The sequence below is a fragment of the Oryctolagus cuniculus genome, chromosome 12, assembly GCF_051225735.1.
Source record: "Oryctolagus cuniculus isolate XC-2025 breed Fujian yellow rabbit chromosome 12, ASM5122573v1, whole genome shotgun sequence".
In the NCBI taxonomy this organism is placed as follows: Eukaryota; Metazoa; Chordata; class Mammalia; order Lagomorpha; family Leporidae; genus Oryctolagus; species Oryctolagus cuniculus.
In genome coordinates, this window is record NC_142878.1 from 104,337,220 (window position 1) to 104,356,163 (window position 18,944).

The 18,944-nt window shown below is 53.7% G+C and overlaps 1 protein-coding gene across 8 annotated transcripts in view; it reads right to left on the minus strand.

Annotated features, from left to right (window-relative positions):
• ARNT2 (aryl hydrocarbon receptor nuclear translocator 2) overlaps positions 1-18,944 on the minus strand; it is a 189,885-nt gene that overhangs the window by 64,846 nt on the left and 106,095 nt on the right. For all 8 annotated transcript variants that reach the window (XM_051834290.3, XM_051834295.3, XM_051834289.3 and 5 more), the window contains exons 6-8: positions 12,774-12,876; positions 8,095-8,160; positions 7,740-7,825 (exon numbers count right to left, since the gene is read on the minus strand). In XM_051834290.3, the coding sequence (XP_051690250.2) occupies positions 7,740-7,825; positions 8,095-8,160; positions 12,774-12,876 (255 nt within the window). The remainder of the gene's footprint in view (positions 1-7,739; positions 7,826-8,094; positions 8,161-12,773; positions 12,877-18,944) is intronic.

Sequence of the window (18,944 nt, forward strand, 5' to 3'; positions counted from 1 at the left end):
TGCACCCATGTGGGAGACCCAGAAGAAGCTCCTGGCTCCTGGCTTTGGATCGGCGCAGCTCCAGCCATTGTGGCCATCCGGGGAGTGAACCAGCAGATGGAGACCTCTCTCTCTCTCTCTCTCTCTCTCTCTCTCTGCCTCTCCTCTCTCTGTGTAACTCTGACTTTCAAATAAATAAATATTTAAAACAAAACTATAGAGAATATATAAGAAACACCTATGTACCTAACACACAGGGGTTCTTCTGCAGATTTATTGAGAGAGAATCACTATACGAGAAACCACACATAATTGACAACACAATCTGGTGACTCTGGACGTGTTACCAACCCCACAGCAAAGGTAAGAAACACACCCAGGGCCTCCAAACGCCTCCGTTTGTTGCTTGGTTGCTGTTGCTGTTAGGTTTTTGTCTTTGGGTTTACAGGGAGGGCTGCTCCTTCGGGGGTGGGTAAGGACCCTGCACCAGATCTCCCCTCTCCACAACACGTGAGTACAGACACAGGTCTTGTGACCCGCAGGCGCTGTGCCGCACAGCACGGCTCCAAACCGCCCTCAGCTTCTCCCCTGCCTTTAGAACGTGCTGCTGGGGGTGGATGTGGGCCCGGCAGGGTGAAGGTTAAGCCCCACTGGGAGGTACTAGGTGAAAACTTCCCCCAGATGTGGCGTGTACAAGCGGGGGCCTTTGGGAGGTGAGTAGGACAAAGTCGTTGGTGGGGAGGCCCCAGGATTGACTGGATTTGCAAGAAGAGGAAGAGAGAGTGGACACATCACCCCCTACACACTCGCATACCCACACACATATAAACACATCCTCACACCCACCATATACTCACACTCATGCACATCCATACCCACACCCACATACATACACACACTATACCTGCACACACAGACACATTACACACAATCTCACCCATATATACACACTTTCAAACACACACACTCAGCATACACTCACACACATGCACACACCCACACCCACATACTCATACGTGCACACTACACACACATACCCACTACACACACCAATATACACAGAGACACACACTCTCATACATGTGCACACACTCAGCATACACTCATACACAACCACCCTCACACATACATACACTCACAGACATGCACACATACTCACCATACATACACACACTCACACATACACTACACATATACACACTCATATATGTCCACACACTCAGCATACACTCACACACATGCACACACCCACATACACATACTCATACATGCACACTACACACACATACCCACTACACACACCAATATACACACAGACACACACTCTCATACATGTGCACACACTCAGCATACACTCATACACAACCACCCTCACACATACATACACTCACAGACATGCACACACACTCACCATACATACACACACTCACACATATACACACACTACACATATACACACTCATATATGTCCACACACTCACCATGCATTCACACACATGCACACACCCATTCCTACATGTGAACACCCATGTACACATATGTACACACACTACACACATATACACACTCATACACACACATGCACACACCCATACCTACATACACACCCCATGTACAAACTCATGCATTCATGCACATACAACACATACACACTCATGTACACACACACCCATCCCCACATATATGCACAAACATATACATACACTCACACACATACACTCATCCATACACACTCACACACATGTACACACTCACCACACCCATTCATACACACATACACATATGCACACTCATGCATGCACATTACAGATACACACACTCACCACACACATTGATACACAGTCACACATACACATACACACATTCATGCATGCACATTACACATACACTCACCACACACATTCATACACACATATACAGTCACACATTCACATACACACACTCATGCATGCACGTTACACACACACACTCACCACACACATTCATACACACATATACAGTCACACATTCACATACACACACTCATGCATGCACGTTACACATACACACTCACCACACACATTCATACACACATATACAGTCACACATTCACATATACACACTCTTGCATGCACGTTACACATACACACTCACCACACACATTCATACACACATATACAGTCACACACACACATATACACACTCTTGCATGCACATTACACATACACACACTCACCACACATTCATATACAGTCACACATACACATACACACACTCATGCATGCAAATTACACATACACACACTCACACATGTATACATACTCACTATGCCCTCACACAATGGACATTCACATACACATGCACACACACATACATACATATATACACACACAGTCACACATATATACACACACACTCACATAGACACACATTCTCTCACACACAGTCACACTTCCCCACAGACACTGCCACTCCCTGCCTCTTGCCCTATGGTGCCCAAAGCCCCCTTGGGAGCCTGCCCACAGCCGGTGCCCCCATCTGCGGCCCCGTGCTGTTGGGTCTGGGAGCCAAGACCAACCTCTCTCCTCCATGACTCACGCAGTCTGTGGCGGCCCGAGACACATGTTAACATTCTCACACATTCGCCTCATGTCACTTTTATCTCAAAGGAAGGAAAACATTTCCGATGCAACTGGATGGCTTCCTGGTCTCATTCCAGGCCCATCCTCCCCAGAGGCCCACAGAGGCTCACGGCACTAATAGCCATCTGTCCGCCGCCGACTCCTGGGGGGACAGCTTCAGCAGGGATGACCCAACGCACTGCAGATCCGACTCCCCATTGTCCCCTGTTGTCCATCCCTTCCTCCGCGCGTGGAAATCTGCCTCTTTCACGCGCTCTACCTCAGTGGCTGGAACCATGCCCAGCACATAGATTACGGGAGGCCCACAAATCCATGTTCAGTGAGGGGGTGAATCTATATTTTTCAACTTCATTGACCGTACTTTCCTCAAAGGATGCCTTTGAAACGTATACGAATGGGCTCGCACGTGTTCATGGGCTTTCTCCCCAGCAGCCTGCGGTGAAAAACCAAGAACAATTCCCTCCCACCTGGGGTAGAGGGACAGGAAGGGCAGTCGTTCTGAAACACGCCCAAAGCATTCTCCAACAATGTTCCCCAGGAAAGAGGACTTGACTGGAGCCTTCCCTCCCATCAGGAAGAGGGCAGCTGGCCAATTCCAGCACACTCTGTCCTTTCTCCTGGATCTACAGGGAGAGGATGCGAAGAAACACTTATGAACGTCCCAGCCCCCGACAGGTCCAGTGGGAGACCCTGGCTCAACCCTAAGACCACAGGACAATTCCCTTCCTCACATCTTAGCCTCACACCAGGGCTGTAGCAACACCGGGTGATGGCTGGGTGGCCACTCTAAGTAAGAAGGGGCTTGTTGGGGTCCCCTGAGAGAACATTATAGCTCTGATGCTACAGACATTAAATACAGCCCAATTTGTAGTGAGATTAATATGGGGAAATACTTGGAAAAACTCGTGGAAAAGTGGAGGTAAAAGATAAGTTTATTTTAGTGGCAAAATATTTGGAAATCTACATATAGGAATGGTCTTTGAAAAGTTCATGGAAAATGAATGCTGTGAAAAAACTATGCATAGACTCTGCACCTCACACTCAGGCCTGCTGACCTCCATATCCTGTTACCTGAGATAGCATGACAGGGTTTCCACAAAGGGCTACTTTGAAGAGGGCACGCGAAAGGCCAAGCAGTCTGAAGAGACAAAGTAGGCATAGAATCCATCTCGGATGTGAAACTACAGCCATGAAATTAAGATGACCATGATTGAGAGCGTGTCAGGCATGGAAAGCCAAGACACTGTGGCAAAAAATGGCCTAAATGAAAGATCTCTGTGAGTGAGATCCCAGTGGAAAGAACGGGCCATCAAAGAAGGAGGCACCTTTCTCTGAAGGGAGGAGAGAACTTCCATTTTGACTATGACCTTGTCCAAATAAGATCAGAGTTTGTGAACTCAAGAGGCTTCCATAGCCGTGGCAGCTCATGACAAGAGTCTCGGGTGATTACTGACGCCATAAATAAGAGTGTGAATTTGTTAAATCAACAACAGGAGTCACCGTGCACTTACTCCCCATGTAGGATCTCTGTCCCCAATGTGTTGTACTATGAGAATTAACAGTAAAACTAGTCTTCGAACAGTACTTTATATTTTTTGTGTCTGTGTGGGTGCAGTCTGTTGAAATCTTTACTTAGTATAGAGTTGATCTTCTATATATAAAGATAATTAAAAATGAATCTTAATGAAGAATGAGATGGGAGAGGGAGTAGGAGGTGGGATGGTTTGGGGGTGGGAGGGCAGGTATGGGGGGAAGAACCACTATAATCCAAAAGTCATACTTATGAAATTTATACTTATTAAATAAAAGCTTTCTACTAAAAAAAAAAAATGACCATGGTCAGTAAGAACGCTACAGAAAAATGTAGACAGTATAACAGAACAGCTGGATACGGTAAGAAAAGGGGCGCAAGCCCTAAGAAAAGGCCAAAAGGCAATGCTAGAAATAAAAAACTGGGCAGAAACAAGAAATGTCCTTGAGAGACTCATCAATGCACTGAATGTGGCCAAGGGAAGCAGCAGTGGCCTTGAAGATGTGCCACTTTGGGATTTCCCGAAGTGAGATGCCAGGAGGAAAAAGAACAAAGAGGGGAAAAAAAGCCAGGAGAGAACACCCCAGATCTGCAGTATAATTTCCATAGGTGGAACATACATATAGACGGGCTATCTAAAGCAGAATGGAGCCAAAGTAATATTTGAAGGATTGATGTCCGAGAATTTTCCAAGGTTAACGACACAGATCATCCAGCAGCACAAATATGTAAGAAGCTACATTTGGGCACATCCTGGGTAAACTGTAGAAAATCAGGCATAAAGAGAAAACCTTGGAAGAAGCTGAGAGCAAACTGCACACTGCCTGTAGGACAGAGGTGAGGACGGTGCGCATGGATGACGGAATCGTGCTGGCGAGAAGAGGCGGCAGTGGCACCCTCCCGTCTCAGAGGAGGTACCTGCTGCTCTGGAGTGACTTACTCTTGCAGACTCAGTGAGATGATCCTTCGCATGTCAAGGAGAAACAAAGGCTCCCCCAGAAACAAACAGGGGGTTCCTCACCAGAACTGCCCTGCAGGAAAAGTCCCAGCAAGTTCTTCAAGAAGAAGGAATTGGTACCAGTCGGAACTCAGATGTACATAGGAAAGGGAGAAGGCTGCTGTGGCCTGGGAGAGCAGCAGAAGATGGCCCAAGTCCTTGGGCCCCAGCACCCGCATGGGAGACCCAGAGGAAGCTCCTGGCTCCTGGCTTCTGATCGGTGCAGCTCTGGCCATTGCAGCCAATTGGGGAATGAACCAGCAGATGGAAGACCTCTCTCTCTCTCTCTCTCTCTCTCTGCCTCTCCTCTCTCTGTAATTCTGACTTTCAAATAAATAAATAAATAAATCTTAAAAAAAAAAAGATAGGGTATCAGAGTTGGATAGATTGCAACTATATTGTATTCAAAAGAAAACAATTTATTTATTTATTTTTTATTTTATTTTATTTTTTTGACAAGCAGAGTGGACAGTGAGAGAGAGAGACAGAGAGAAAGGTTTTCCTTTCGCTACTGGTTCACCCTCCAATGGCCGCCGCGGCTGGCGCGCTGCAGCCGGTGCACCACGCTGATCCGAAGGCAGGAGCCAGGTACTTCTCCTGGTCTCCCATGGGGTGCAGGGCCCAAGCACTTGGGCCATCCTCCACTGCACTCCCTGGCCACAGCAGGGACAGAATCTGGCGCCCTGACCAGGACTAGAACCCGGTGTGCCGGCGCTGCAAGGCGGAGGATTCGCCTAGTGAGCCGCGGCGCCAGCAGAAAACAATTTAAATAAGAAGACACGATTGGGCTAAAATCATTGAGGAAAACATACCATGCTAACACTAATCAAAAAAGGAAGTTAGAGGGGCTGATGTTGTGGTGCAGAGGGTAAAAGCCCAGGCCTTCAGCGCCAGCATCTCATATGGGTGCCGGTTCATGTCCCGGCTGCTCCTCTTCCCATCCAGCTCTCTACTATGGCCTGGGAAAGCAGTAGAAGATGGCCCAAGTGCTTGGGCCCCTACACCTATGCGGGAGACCCAGAAAAAGCTCCTGGCTTCTGGCTTCAGATCAGCTCAGCTCTAGCTGCTGTGAGCATCTGGGGAGCGGATGGAAGACCTCTCTGTCTCCATCTCTCTCTGTAACTCTTTCAAATAAGTAAAACAAATCTTTTTTTTAAAAGAAAGTTAGTGAATCTAAATTAAATTCAGACAAAGCAGAACTGAGAGAAAGGGAAATTATCAGGGATAAAGAAAAGGGACATTACATAAAAGATCAGTTTTCCAAGACACAACAATCCTTAACACGCACGCGCCAACTAAGACTGCACCGAAATATGTGAGGCAAAAGCCGAGAGAGCTACAAGGAGAAATAGGCAAACCCAGTATGACGGCTGGAACCTTCAGCATTCCTCTCTGAGCAACTGATTCATCCAGCATGCAAAAAATCCAATACAAAGACAGCTGCTTTTAACAGCTTAGCAATCAACTTGATGTGACCGGCATTTGTAGAATACTCCCCACAACCACAGAGGAATGCGCATTATTCTTCAGCTGACATCGGGACGCCTGCTGAAATATAGCACATTCCGGGTCACAGAGTTTGCACAAATTGTTTCATATTGTATGTATTCTTTTGTTGAAAACCAGGTTTATTGAGATCTAATTCATGTACCATAAATTTGCCATCGAATGTGTATAATTCCATGTTTTTTCTTTGTGTGTTTATAGAATTGTGCAACCACCTCCACCATCTCATTTTATAACCCTCTTGTCACCCCAAAATAAAACACCGCACCTACTGTTGTACCCACTGAACGAGCCAGTAGTCATTCTCCATTCTTCGCTCTCTTTGAAAATCACAAATCTACTGCCTGTCTCGATGGGTTTGCCTATCCTGAAGATTTCGGAGAAATGAAAGCATACACCACACGGTCTTTTGTGAATGGCTTCCTAAATTGAGCATGACATTCTCAAGGTTCGTCTACATTATTATTTCAATACTTTGTTCCTCTTTATGGATGAATGATATCCCTTTGCATGGATATACCACACTTTAGTTAGTTGGTTATGCTGTAATTTGAGTTGCTTCCACTTTTTGGCCATTATGAATATTGCTGGTGGGATCATTCGTGCACGGATTCCTTGGGGGATGTAGGATTCCAGTTCTCCTGGGTACACGCCTAGGAGCGAGCAACCGCCGGGTTCCACAGTTGCACAGGGATACCACTCCCCCGGTGGTTGCACCACGTCGCATTCCCACCAGCCATGTGGAATTGCTCCGTGCCCTCTCCCCAGCAGCCGCTTTTCAGTGGAACTGTCCTGGGGAGAGTGGAAGGCGTCTCGCTGTGCGGTTTTCACTCGCATTTCTCTGCTCACGTGGACACAGCTGTCAATTCAACTGGCCACGCTGAACCGGCGGAGGGTCCTGTGTCTCAGAGCACGGAGAAGAGCTGCTAGGGCTCCAATCATCTTGGCGCGGGCAGCTTTGGGGGAACTCTGTTTCAAGGGGGACTTTTCTCCGGTTACCAAGCTGACTGTGAGACCAGCAGGGGGCTTTTCTAACAGGACAGCGTGGTCAGGTGTAAGTGGCCTCCAGGGCCCTGGGCACCCAGACACGGGACGGTCTGCTTACCTGCTGGCGGCCAGGCCTTGATGTACCCCGTGCAGTGGACCACGGCGTACTGGGCCTCTCCTTCTTTCACGGGGCCGAGACCGTTCCTAAAGTAAGAACAGCTGTGAAAATGTTTTCATGGCGTGGAGGCCGGGTGAGGATGCTGATGACTCCTCCGGCACGGAAGCTACCGGGCTCCTTGTTTGTCTTTGTGGTTTCCAAGCTGGACTTTCACCATCCTGTTTTCCCTCCTCCCACGTGGCCTGAGATCCCGAGTCAATTCCACCCACCCCCCATCCTCATCTCATCTCCTCCTCTCTCCAGCACGGGCTCCCCCTCAGCCTCCCCCAAGTGCCCAGCAGAAGGGGGCACTGACCTGAAGCGCTTCCGCATGGTGGTGATTCTGTTCAGGGGAAGGTGATCCAAGGGGGCGTTTCCACACCTAGGATGGAACCAAAGGGGCAGAATGAGGGGCGGGCTCTGCCAGTGCGTGCCGGCACAGCCCGGGTCCCTCCACGGCGCAGGGACCACCACCCAAGGAAGGACAGTGTGAGCCACTTTGCGAGGCACAGCCCTGAGTCTGGAGATCCCCCCAGAGAGGCTCTAGGAGACACCCTGCCCGGCTCCGTCCCACAGGGCATTTCAGAAGTGCTGGGGTCGGGGTGGGCTCTCAGGAAACGGGCGGAGCGGGTGATGACAGCGGCAATGTCGCTCCAGGCCTGAGCAGGGACGGCCACTGCAGACAGATGTCGCCAGCTGATGAGCAGAAGTACCTCCCGGCAGCATCACAGCTGTAGAAACTCTCCCTGGCCCCCGGCAAGGTCCTGGCTCCGAGAGTAAGCGCACAGCTGGACGCCCGGGGATGGCACACGGCACAGCGGCATGCGGGGTGCACAGACACAGCTGCGGGCCCTTCACTGAGGGGACACAGGGCGCACTCGGCTGGGACTTCCCTTGTGCCCCTTCTCAAAGACGCTCTGAGAACCCTGGGCGCTGGACATGAAAGCCTGCATACGCCTCTTTGGTGGCCCGCTCTTCCCTCTCCCAACTGCATGACAAGTGACATCCCGGGCGTCCTGACTGTCCCACAGCAGGGAGACCTTGGACAGCTGCCAGCACCAGCAGGGGGAGTTTTGCCAGTAGGATCACTCTATGACGCTGCCGCCCAGGGACGGCGGCACGGCTCTCTGTCCCGGGCTGGCGGACTGTGCCCAGTGTGTTGTACTTGGAGGCAGAGGTTACGCTCTCAACGGATGGCTGTACTGCCCGCCTGTCAGGGAAACCCAGGTAGTGAGGGCCTGGCATGCCCTGCAGGGCTCTGGGACAGGGAAGGTGCTGCCTGCCGTGGGTTGACAGGGCGGAGAGAACAGCTTCTAATAGACACGGGGTTTTAGGGGGCCTCCAAGCAGTCAGCTCATAAGGGAATAGCTCAGCGGGGGGCAACTGTGGGTGCTCTGCTCACTGCCCACCAAGCCGGGCTGGGCATGCCCTCTGTTTGCCAGAGCACCGCAGGATGGACCCTGCCATGACCCAGGCCTTTTATCCCCGGGTGGACACTGACACAGGGGACTCCCAGCCCCCAGCCTGCCCTAGGCAGCTGCACAGGGGACAGACAGCATGAGAGATGCCAGGCCAGATAAAGGGAGATGCCCCTGTGTTCCGTCACCCCAACGCCACCTGTGGCTGTGGCTGGGGGAGGGGTTTCCTCCAGGTCTCCTGACAGCATACCAAGGCCAGCTGCTGAGCCTGAACAGGAGGAGCTGAGAGACGAGGCTCACTATACTCAAGGCTCTGAAGGCCAGCTCTTGTACTAGGGCGCAAAACAGCCCTGTTAGCTCTGAGGGCCCGGCAAGGGTCAGAGAGGCAGGGTGTCCCTCGACACAGGCCACCTTGGTTAACCAGCCTTTTGTTTGAAAGCTCAGTTGTGGGGCTGGCATTGTGGCTCATGGGTTATGCCATCTCCTGCGGCGCCAACATCCAGTATGAGCGTGGGTTTGAGTCCCAGCTGTTCTTCCAATCCAGCTCCCTGTGATATTCCTGGGCAGGCAGCAGAAGATGGTCCAGGTACTTGGGCCCCTGTCACCCACGTGGGAGGCCAGGATGGAGTTCCAGGCTCCTAGCATTGGCCTGGCCCAGTCCCAATCATTGCAGCCATTTGGGGAGTGAACCAGTGGATGAAAGATCTGAAGATCTCTCTCTTCTCTCCTCTCTCTCTCGTGCATAAATCTTTAAAAACTCCTTTAAAACATTACTTTGAATTATGGCAAATGCGCACTTCTTTAAAGCATCTACTGTTTGGATCTTCTTAGGACACAACACACACTCCAGTGGTCCTCATGGTTCCAGTCCTGAGCAGCTGGGTGACAGTGAGGTTAGTGCCTGGCTGCACCGTGCCAGGCCTGAGGCTCAGAGCCTCCTCGGGCTCCAGGGTCCTGGCAGAGAGGAGGGAAGATCACCCAAGCAGGAGACAATGCATCTAAATTACGATGGACTTGCAAGGAGAGACCATGTGCCAGGGATGGCGGGCGCGGTTTCTGTTCGGCCTCACTCCCTTGTCCCCAGCCCCAGCTCCGCCTGCTGCTCCTGCAAAGTTCACATTCAGGACCCATCATTGGTGCTGGGCAGTGAGTGTGTCCCCGCTTCCTCCTGGAAGTTCCCTTGGCCCTCCCTCCCTCCCCCCCACCTGCCTCGCTGCTCCTCCTGCCCCTCTTCGGTGGGTGCCCCTCACCTGCCTCTGTGGGAGGGACCTGGGCACAGTCCCAGGTGATCTCATACCGCAGTTTCCTGGCAAGGGGTCCCACTTCACTGATGTCAGTCCCCAAGTCCTTATCCTGCAACCCAACCTCTCCCTTGGATTCCAGAATTCTGCACCCAACTGTCTACTCCTCGTGTCCATTTAGTTGTCTGAAAAGGACCGGCATCTCCCTGTACCTTGCCCAGCCTTCCTCAGCTCCAATCTTCCCTTGGAATAGAAACAAATTTTGGATGTGTCTCGGACTTCTCTCCTTCTCTCACACCTCCTCACCCGTACACACATACACACACACTCACGCACACACTCACACACTCATGCACACACACTCATTCACACACACTCACGCATTCACATGCATGCACACTCACACGCACACTCACACTCACACTCACTCACGCACACTCATTCACACGCACACACACGCACACTCACACACGCACTCACTCACACACACTCACACACTCACGCATGCACACGCATGCACACTCACACACTCACACGCACATGCACACACACACACAATGGCTGGCTGTGTCTGTGAAGATATCTGAACTCTGACCGCCCTTTGCCATGATCACGGTCACCACGTGTCTCACCTGAGTTACCACCCTGACCTGCTCTCTGCTTCTTCCTCTGCAAGGTTCGCTGCACACAAAGCCAGAGCCACCTTTCAACACCACATAGAACCTGAACCTGAGGCCCAAATGCAGCGACCTCGCAGCTCAGAGAAGCCGGAGTCTCCGTGGGGCAACGCAATGCAACCTCCAGGACTCTCGCCTCACCTCTGTGCACGACTCCCCACTCATTCTGCTCCACTTCTGAGACAGAAATCTCCTTATTGGTCGCTGGTTGCCCTGCCTGGGGGTCTCCGCACTTGCCATCCCCTCTACCTGGTGCTGTCTTTACCTAGAAGTTCCCGTATCTCATCCGCTAGCCTTCTTCATGTCTGTGCTTAGACGTCACCCCATCAACCTCCCCTAACCTCCCTAAATACCATGTCAGTCAGTCATGCCTACTGCCTTCTACTCTTTTTAAAAACTAACTAACTAACTAACTAACTAAATAAATAAAAGATTTATTTATCTATTTGAAAGTCAGAGTTAGACAGAGGGTGACAAAGACTCTTCCATCCGCTGGCTCACTCTCAAATGGCCACAAGGGCTGGAGCTTGGCCTGTCCAAAGCCAGGAGCCAGGAGCTTCATCCTGGTCACCCAGGTGTGTTCAGGGGCCCAAGGACTCGAGCCATCTTCTTCTGTTTTCCTAGACACACAAAGCAGGGAGTTGTATCAGAAGTGGAGCGGCTGGGACTCGAACCGGCGCCCATATGGGATGCTGGCACTGCAGGAGGTGGCTTTACCCACTACACCACAGTGCCAGCCCCTCTACTCCTTCTCCAATCTGCTTTTATTTCCCCCATAGTGTATAGCAACATGTGACTGTCACATCCCTACTTGGAACTTTGCCTAGTGCATATGACCCCCACTAAAATGAAGTCCTTGGTGGGCAGATATTGGTCTGCTTCCTTGAAAATCCAACCCCCAGCACCTTGAAGGGCACCCAGCACAGAGGGGCCCCGCATATAAATTTCTTGGATAACTGTGTGAGTGGAGGGCGTCATCTCACAGCTCTGCCTCCTGACCGCCACAGCCCAGACAGACTTGGCTGCCCGTCCTGCACCCCTGACCAGGTGAAAGGGCTGGGGGTGTCTGGCCCGGGGTTGAGGATTCGAGATCCTGGCTGTGTCTCCTTTGAGGACATGGCTGAACCTTCCTGATCCCAGCCAACCTCAATCGCCCCTGCGTCTCTTCAATGGCGATGTACGAAGCAAACATGTGCAGAAGATGTCCCCAGAGCACTAACATTTATCCATGGAACCAAGACATTTGCTCTGAACATATCAATTCACTCGGTAGTTAGAGGCCAGTTAGGAATCTAGGGGCTGCTACAGGAAGTAGGTGTGACATCCCTGGGCCGTTAACACAGAACCTGTTGAGAAATAAGGGATCTGGGTGCGGCTGGATTGCAGAGGGCAGGAAGTCAGAAGATCCAGGGGACAAGGTGATGCGAATCCAGGGAAGGCGGAACACACGGGAAACCCACGTGGGAGGGGACAGGGCCAAGCGATGCTTACAAGACAGAGCGAGGGGTCTGCAGCTGCACACGCTGAGGCCGAGGAGGAACCAAGGCAGCACGCGTGGCCTCAGTGGGACCCCGGAGGCCCCTGGACGGTGGGGCCAAGGGGTTGCACGCCCAGCCCCGCCCCGCCCAGGGTGGGGAAGCGCGCGCCGGCCCCACCCACCTCATCCTGCAGATGAAGGAGCGCCGCGAGCCCATGCACATGCGCATGGACGACTGCTGCCCTTCTTTCTTCACCGTGCCGGTCTTCAGGTCCAAGATGCGGCCTGGCAGGGAGAGAGGAGGAGATGCGCGTGAGCCACCCCCGCCAGAACCGGGGCCGTGGGGGAGGGAGGGGCGGGGCCCGCGTCGGCCGGCCGCTCTGCCCAGTGCGGACAGCTGGGGCTGGGCGGCCCGCTTGTGGCCTGGGAGTCCCCAGTATTCCCCGGGAGGAGGCTCTGGGCGCCAGGCAAAACGCACACAGCTGGAGACGCCTTCTCCAACTCGTGGGATGGCATCTTTCAGCAGCGCTCCAACTGCACCTTCTCCCGCAGCGCACCCTGACGACAGGGGCGCTGGGCGAGGCCACCACCCGCAGCTTCCCTGGTGCTCAATCCACAACGCAGCTTGGTTTCTTCCATCCGACTCCCCTGCTGAACTCCGCACACCGGACCCTTCTCCAAAACCTTCCTGTCCCCGGCTTCATCCAGCATTCTCCGGACCCATCTTTGGTCGGTTCCTCCGCCTCCCAAGGCACCAACCTCAGCCATCCTGTACTCTCACCCGATTTAATTCCCTGTGCGACTTTACTCACTGCAAGGCTTTGACAACTGCCTCCAGCTGCCCATGCCCCCGTGTCTACACCTCCAGCACCAACCCCTCCATCTCCTTAGCCCCAGGTCCCCACCTCCACCTCCTCTTGATGGCTCAGCCACCAGTCTGCCTTCACCCACTCGGCTCCACGGCACTGCCCAGCCCAGACCACAGGGTGCCCCTTGGTCGCCGGGTTTCATACACTCTTCGGCCCCTCTTCCCTCCTCTCCCAACCCCTTGGAGCATGCTCCCAATGCTTGGAGCATTGCTGGATGTCCTGGGACACCACCTGCTCCGGCTTCCCCCCAGTGGCAGCTCCCATTCCCCAGCCTGGCTGCCCGATGGTGGCATCCCCAGGGCTAGGCCTTGGTGCTTCTCTTTCTCTCTCACTCTCCCCCAGGGAGTCTCCACCCCTTCCTGTATGTTCATGCCACGGAGATGTGCATCTCCACTGGCAAAGCCTCTCTCCTTCGACCAAACCTTGACTTGGGCTCTGCAGAATCCTCTGCTTGATGAGGCCTCCCCCCAAGACACCCCCGCCCCGTGCTCGCAGAATCCACTTTGGCCAAAGTTCCCCACCCTCAGGATCTCACCACCCCCAACATCTCACGGCCCTGGCTCGCCCTCAGCAGGAAGCCTGTGGATTTAGGGGCAGGTGATTGACACAGCAGTTAAATGCTGCTTGGGGTGCCTGCGTCCCATACCAGTATGCCACTTCCAATCCAGCTGCCTGCAAAGACCCTGGGGAGCGGCAGGTGATGGCCCAGATAGCTGGGTCCCCAGCTATTTGGGGACCTGACACTAATCCTTGAAGGCCAAGTTCAAATGGCAAGTGGTTTGTGAGACACACAGGAGACTCAGACTGGGTTCCTAGCTCCTGGCTTCAGCCTAACACAGGCTTGGCTAATGCGGGCAGTTGGGGAGCGAACCAGCAGGTGGAATAAATCTCTCTCTCTCCTTTTCAAATAAATGAAAATAAATCAATTTTTAAAGGGAGAATTCCGTTGAGTCAGTCTATTCAGAATTCTCCTCTCTCCTTTTTTAAGAATTATTTATTAATTTGAAAGGTAGAATTACTGAGACAGGTAAAGACAGAGAGAGAGAGAGAGAGAGAAAGAGAGATCTTCCATCTGTTGATTCATTCCCCAAATGTCCACAAGGGCCGTGGCTGGGCCCCGCCGAATCCAGGAGCCAGGAGCTTCTTCTGTATCTCCCACGTTGGATGCAGAGGCCCAAGCACTTGGGTCACCTTCCGCCACTTTCCCAGGAGTATTAGCAGGGAGCAAGTTGAGCAGCTGGGACTTGAACCTGTGGCCATACGGGATGCCAGCGTCACAGGCGGCGGCTTTACCCACTGCACCACAACGCCGGCCCCCTTCTTCCACTTCTTGGGTGGGTGGCTACAGCAGGGCATTCACACAGCCACACCCCTCCAGCCATCCCTGCACCGCTGTCACAATCCTCTACCTAAAACACGCAGTCGGCCTGGCCTTGGCATGGGTGACCCTGACCCTCAGCCTCGCTGGCCTGGGCTTTCTCTGTTGCTCTGCTGTGATAGAGCACACACGGAAGCAACTGGCACGCAGGAACAAGCCGTGGCCGTGAGTCCCCAGCAGGCTGAAATGACCGTGTCCAGGCTTTCTTGGAAGCGTCTCACGCTCTCCATCATTGGTTCCCAGAAGCACCCAAATCCTGCAGCCCAGCAGAAAAGCCAAAATCAGCTCTCGGCCAGCCTCCCCTCTCCCCCGACCCCGGCTGCAGGTCTCCCAACTGCACCACCTGACCCTGGCTGCCAAGAGCTCTCACGGCACATCACACGCCGCCCTCTCCCCGTGCATCTAGGGGCCGTCCCAGAAACTCCCTGTGCCTGGGACAACCCCCTCTCCTTCTCCTGACTCACCCCAGGGTCACCTCCACCAGGTATCAGAAGCATTCACTCAACATCTACAACATGTTGAGTACAAAGAACTGAAGAGGCAACAACCTGTGTGTGTCTTCTAAAACACACGGAAATGGGCACACTAGGAAGACACTGCATATGCATTTCAAGTTTTTGAACTAAAACAGTTACTTTCTTTTGACAGGCAAAGTTCGACAGTGAGAGAGAGAGACAGAGAGAAAGGTCTTCCTTCTGTTGGTTCACCCCACAAATGGCCACAACGGCTGGAGCTGCGCTAATCCGAAGCCAGGAGCCAGGTACTTCCTCCTGGTCTCCCATGCGGGTGCAGGGCCCAAGCACCTGTGCCATCCTCCACTGCCTTTCCGGGCCACAGCAGAAAACTGGACAGGAAGAGGAGCAACCGGGACAGAATCCAGTGCCCCAACCGGGATTAGAACCCGGGGTGCTGACGCCATAGGTGGAGGATTAGCCTAGTAAGCCATGGCGCGGGCCAAAACAGAATTACTTTTAAGTCCATTTTACCACGAACTCCAAAAGTGGGTGAGAGAGAGAACAAAAAACCAAAAAGCAGAGTAGCATGGAACAGAACTGTGACGCTGAAAGGAGGCCTGTGAACCACACAGTAAGGTGGAAGAAGCTGACAACGTGACGGGGACCGCCCCTCGGCAGCAGGAAGTTGAAGTGCACGAGAGACCCGGTGCCTCCCTCCGCTACACTCCTACAGCGCAATGTGCTTTCCTGCCACTCTGCCACTCACAGCCTTGGACCCAGCAGATCAGCTCATGCACACGCTGCCCGGCACCTGCCGCAGCCCTAGGACACGGCCACATACTCCGCTCCCGTGGGCCACGGCACGTGCAGACACGCACACTGCCTCCACGCTCACTTTCATTGCACGCACAGTTACACAGGAGGTGCACCCCAGGATTCAGCGCCAAACAGGGTCCCGATGCCAGCTCCGCAGGGGCTCTGGCACGGCCAAGGCCCCCCTGCACCTGCTGATTCCGGGCCACCATCTGCTGGCCCAGGTTTGACACCTGTCTGTTTCCTGCACAGACGGAACCTTCTGACAGCGGCTGTCGTCTGAATTGTCGCTGCTTTCTCATCACCACCTGGCGAGGAGTTGGAGCTGTGAGGCCAGCATGAGGGTCTGTCAAGTTCCAGAGTGTGCTCTGAAAATAAACCACAGCTGTGCCTGCACGAGCCGGGGGATGCGAGGAGACGGAAACCCACGCTGCGGCGGTCTGAGATCCTGACCCCGGAGCCGCTGCTCCCACGCTGCTTTCTCCGTGTGCCTCTCCGGTTTCCGTGGGCACGGTGAGCCCCCCTCCCGAGGCTCCTCTGGAATGGGAGCTAACCTGACTTTCTCTAGTGGTTCTTAGTCTACCTCTAAAACCCCACGGACCGCATGTAAGTGGGTTTTTGACAGATTGGTAGCAGGCAGGCGGTGAACCCCGGGGGATGTGGCTCAGCGTCCTGGACGCCGTGTTGGTGTTCTGGGCTCCCGGGAGAGATGCCGGTGTGGGGACACCGCTGCTCCTGATCTCTGACCCACAGGAGGCTGGGACTGGCTGACAACGGTGGGGCTGGATTCCCAGGGGCTGACTTCCCAGCAGATCCCTAGAGAAGCCACCAGTCCAGGTCAAACCCCCTCCGGACCCACCCTGCACCCCACCCGCATCAGCTGGGCCCAGAGGACTCCTCCTGCAATCCTGCCTGCAGGCCGCTGCACTGTGTCCTGTTCTGCCTGACCAGTGTCTACACTGGCATGCGTGCCCCAGCTCCGGTTCCTCCTAATCCCCCACAAAGTGCCCACTCTGCAAGCAGCCAACCTGTTCCCATAGGAACTAGCCTGACCCCTTCCTCCCCCAGAGGCATCTCCCTGCAGAGGGGGTTCTGCTCCCACACCCAGCACGCCACGGGGTCAGAGCCTGGCTTGCTGTTTCTCGGTCCCTAGAGTCCATCTAGAGCAGCACAGCCCTGCCCCCCGCTGCACCTGCTTGCCCTCTTTGCTCCCCCAGTCTCTGACCTCTGGGCCACGACGCTCTGACTTTCCACCCTCCACACATGGTCCTGGTCTTGGTCTTCACCCTGAGGCCTGCTGTCATCCTATGTGGTGTTGGCGCCCACGCAAGGACCCCCTTACTCTGCCTTGCTCAGTACCAACCCCCTCAATCCCCATCATGCTCTCTTCCCTCCATGGGAACCACCTCCCCCCATCAGCACATCCTGGGACCTGTGGTTACCTCTGCGTCTGGCTGGCTCCCTCTGAAATTCCACAGCCAAACACCCACGTGCACTGGCCCACAGCCTTCCGACCCACCCGTGGGTCCTCTCACTGCCGCCCCCCCCCGCCTCCCCTTCGTTGATTCAGGGCAAGTCCATGCCTGACCCCACAGAGAGCCCATCCTTCCCTTGGCTCAGGAACCATAGCTTCTCGGTGGCTCCAACTCTAGAGAGCCCATCCTTCCCTTGGCTCAGGAACCATAGCTTCTCGGTGGCTCCAACTCTCCACCAGCCAGAGCAAGCGGGACTCGACACCCAAGGCAGGCTGGACTGCACACCGGCTCAAGCAGGTGCCGCTCTGCATTAGCAAGTTCAAGGTCATCGGTACACACACGTTGTCTGAGAGGGGGAAAGGCGGCGGGGATCCAAGACATCTCCAAGTCTCTGTCTCTTCAACTGGAAATGGGGCCAACATCGCTCCCTTCTGAGGATTCACAGCTCAATCTACCCCCACAGAGAAGGAGTGTGCACCTGGCTGGTGGGCTCCAGGCCCTGCCTTTGGAAGCCCTGAGAGCCACAAGCCTTGAGCCCCCTCCCCCAAAGGCCAGTGGTCCAGCCCCAGCCTCTGCCTCCTGGCCTCGCTGGGAGAGAGGCCGCACAGGTCACCCCAGAATAACACGCACATCTCCAGCCCCAGAACAATGCTCAGAGCACAGCCACCGGCTAAAAGGTTGAAAAGTCCATCTACTTATTTTCCCTCAAAATATTTTCTTGCTCTGAAACTAAGATGATATTTGAGCAGAACCCCCCCCCCGACACACACACACAAACACACACACACAAGTATTCACCCAGGAAAAATCCCAGATAATCATTAAAGAAAAACAGTTACCACTTGGGCGTATTTCCTGAGCGTCTCTTTCCACGCAAGCCTGCTCTTGATTTTCATTAACTGTGGTCTTGTGGTATCTGTTTTTCCACTTCGTGTCGCTTAGCATAAACCCATAAGGATTTTATCACAGATCTCGTTGGGAAGGCTCTGCAGGGTCATTCCAAGTACAGGACTTTACTGTTGCACATTCAAGTCGGTGCCAGGTTTGCCACGTGGCCAAAACTGCTGTGGTGAACATTTCTGCACAAAACAACTCCCCGAGCCATCTGAGGCTGCGAGGTTCCCCTAAAACAGAACCACGCTGGAGCCTCACAACGCCAACAATCTGGGGCCCGCACTGTGGCACGACACCCACATGCCATGCGGGTGCCGGTTCCACCCTCGGCAGCTCCACTTCCCATCCAGCTCCCTGCTAATGTGCCCAGGAAAGCAGCAGAAGATGGCCCAAGTGCTTGGGTCCCTGCCACCCACAGGAGAGACCCGGATGGAGCTCTGGCTCCGGGTTCGACCTGGCTTAGCCCTGC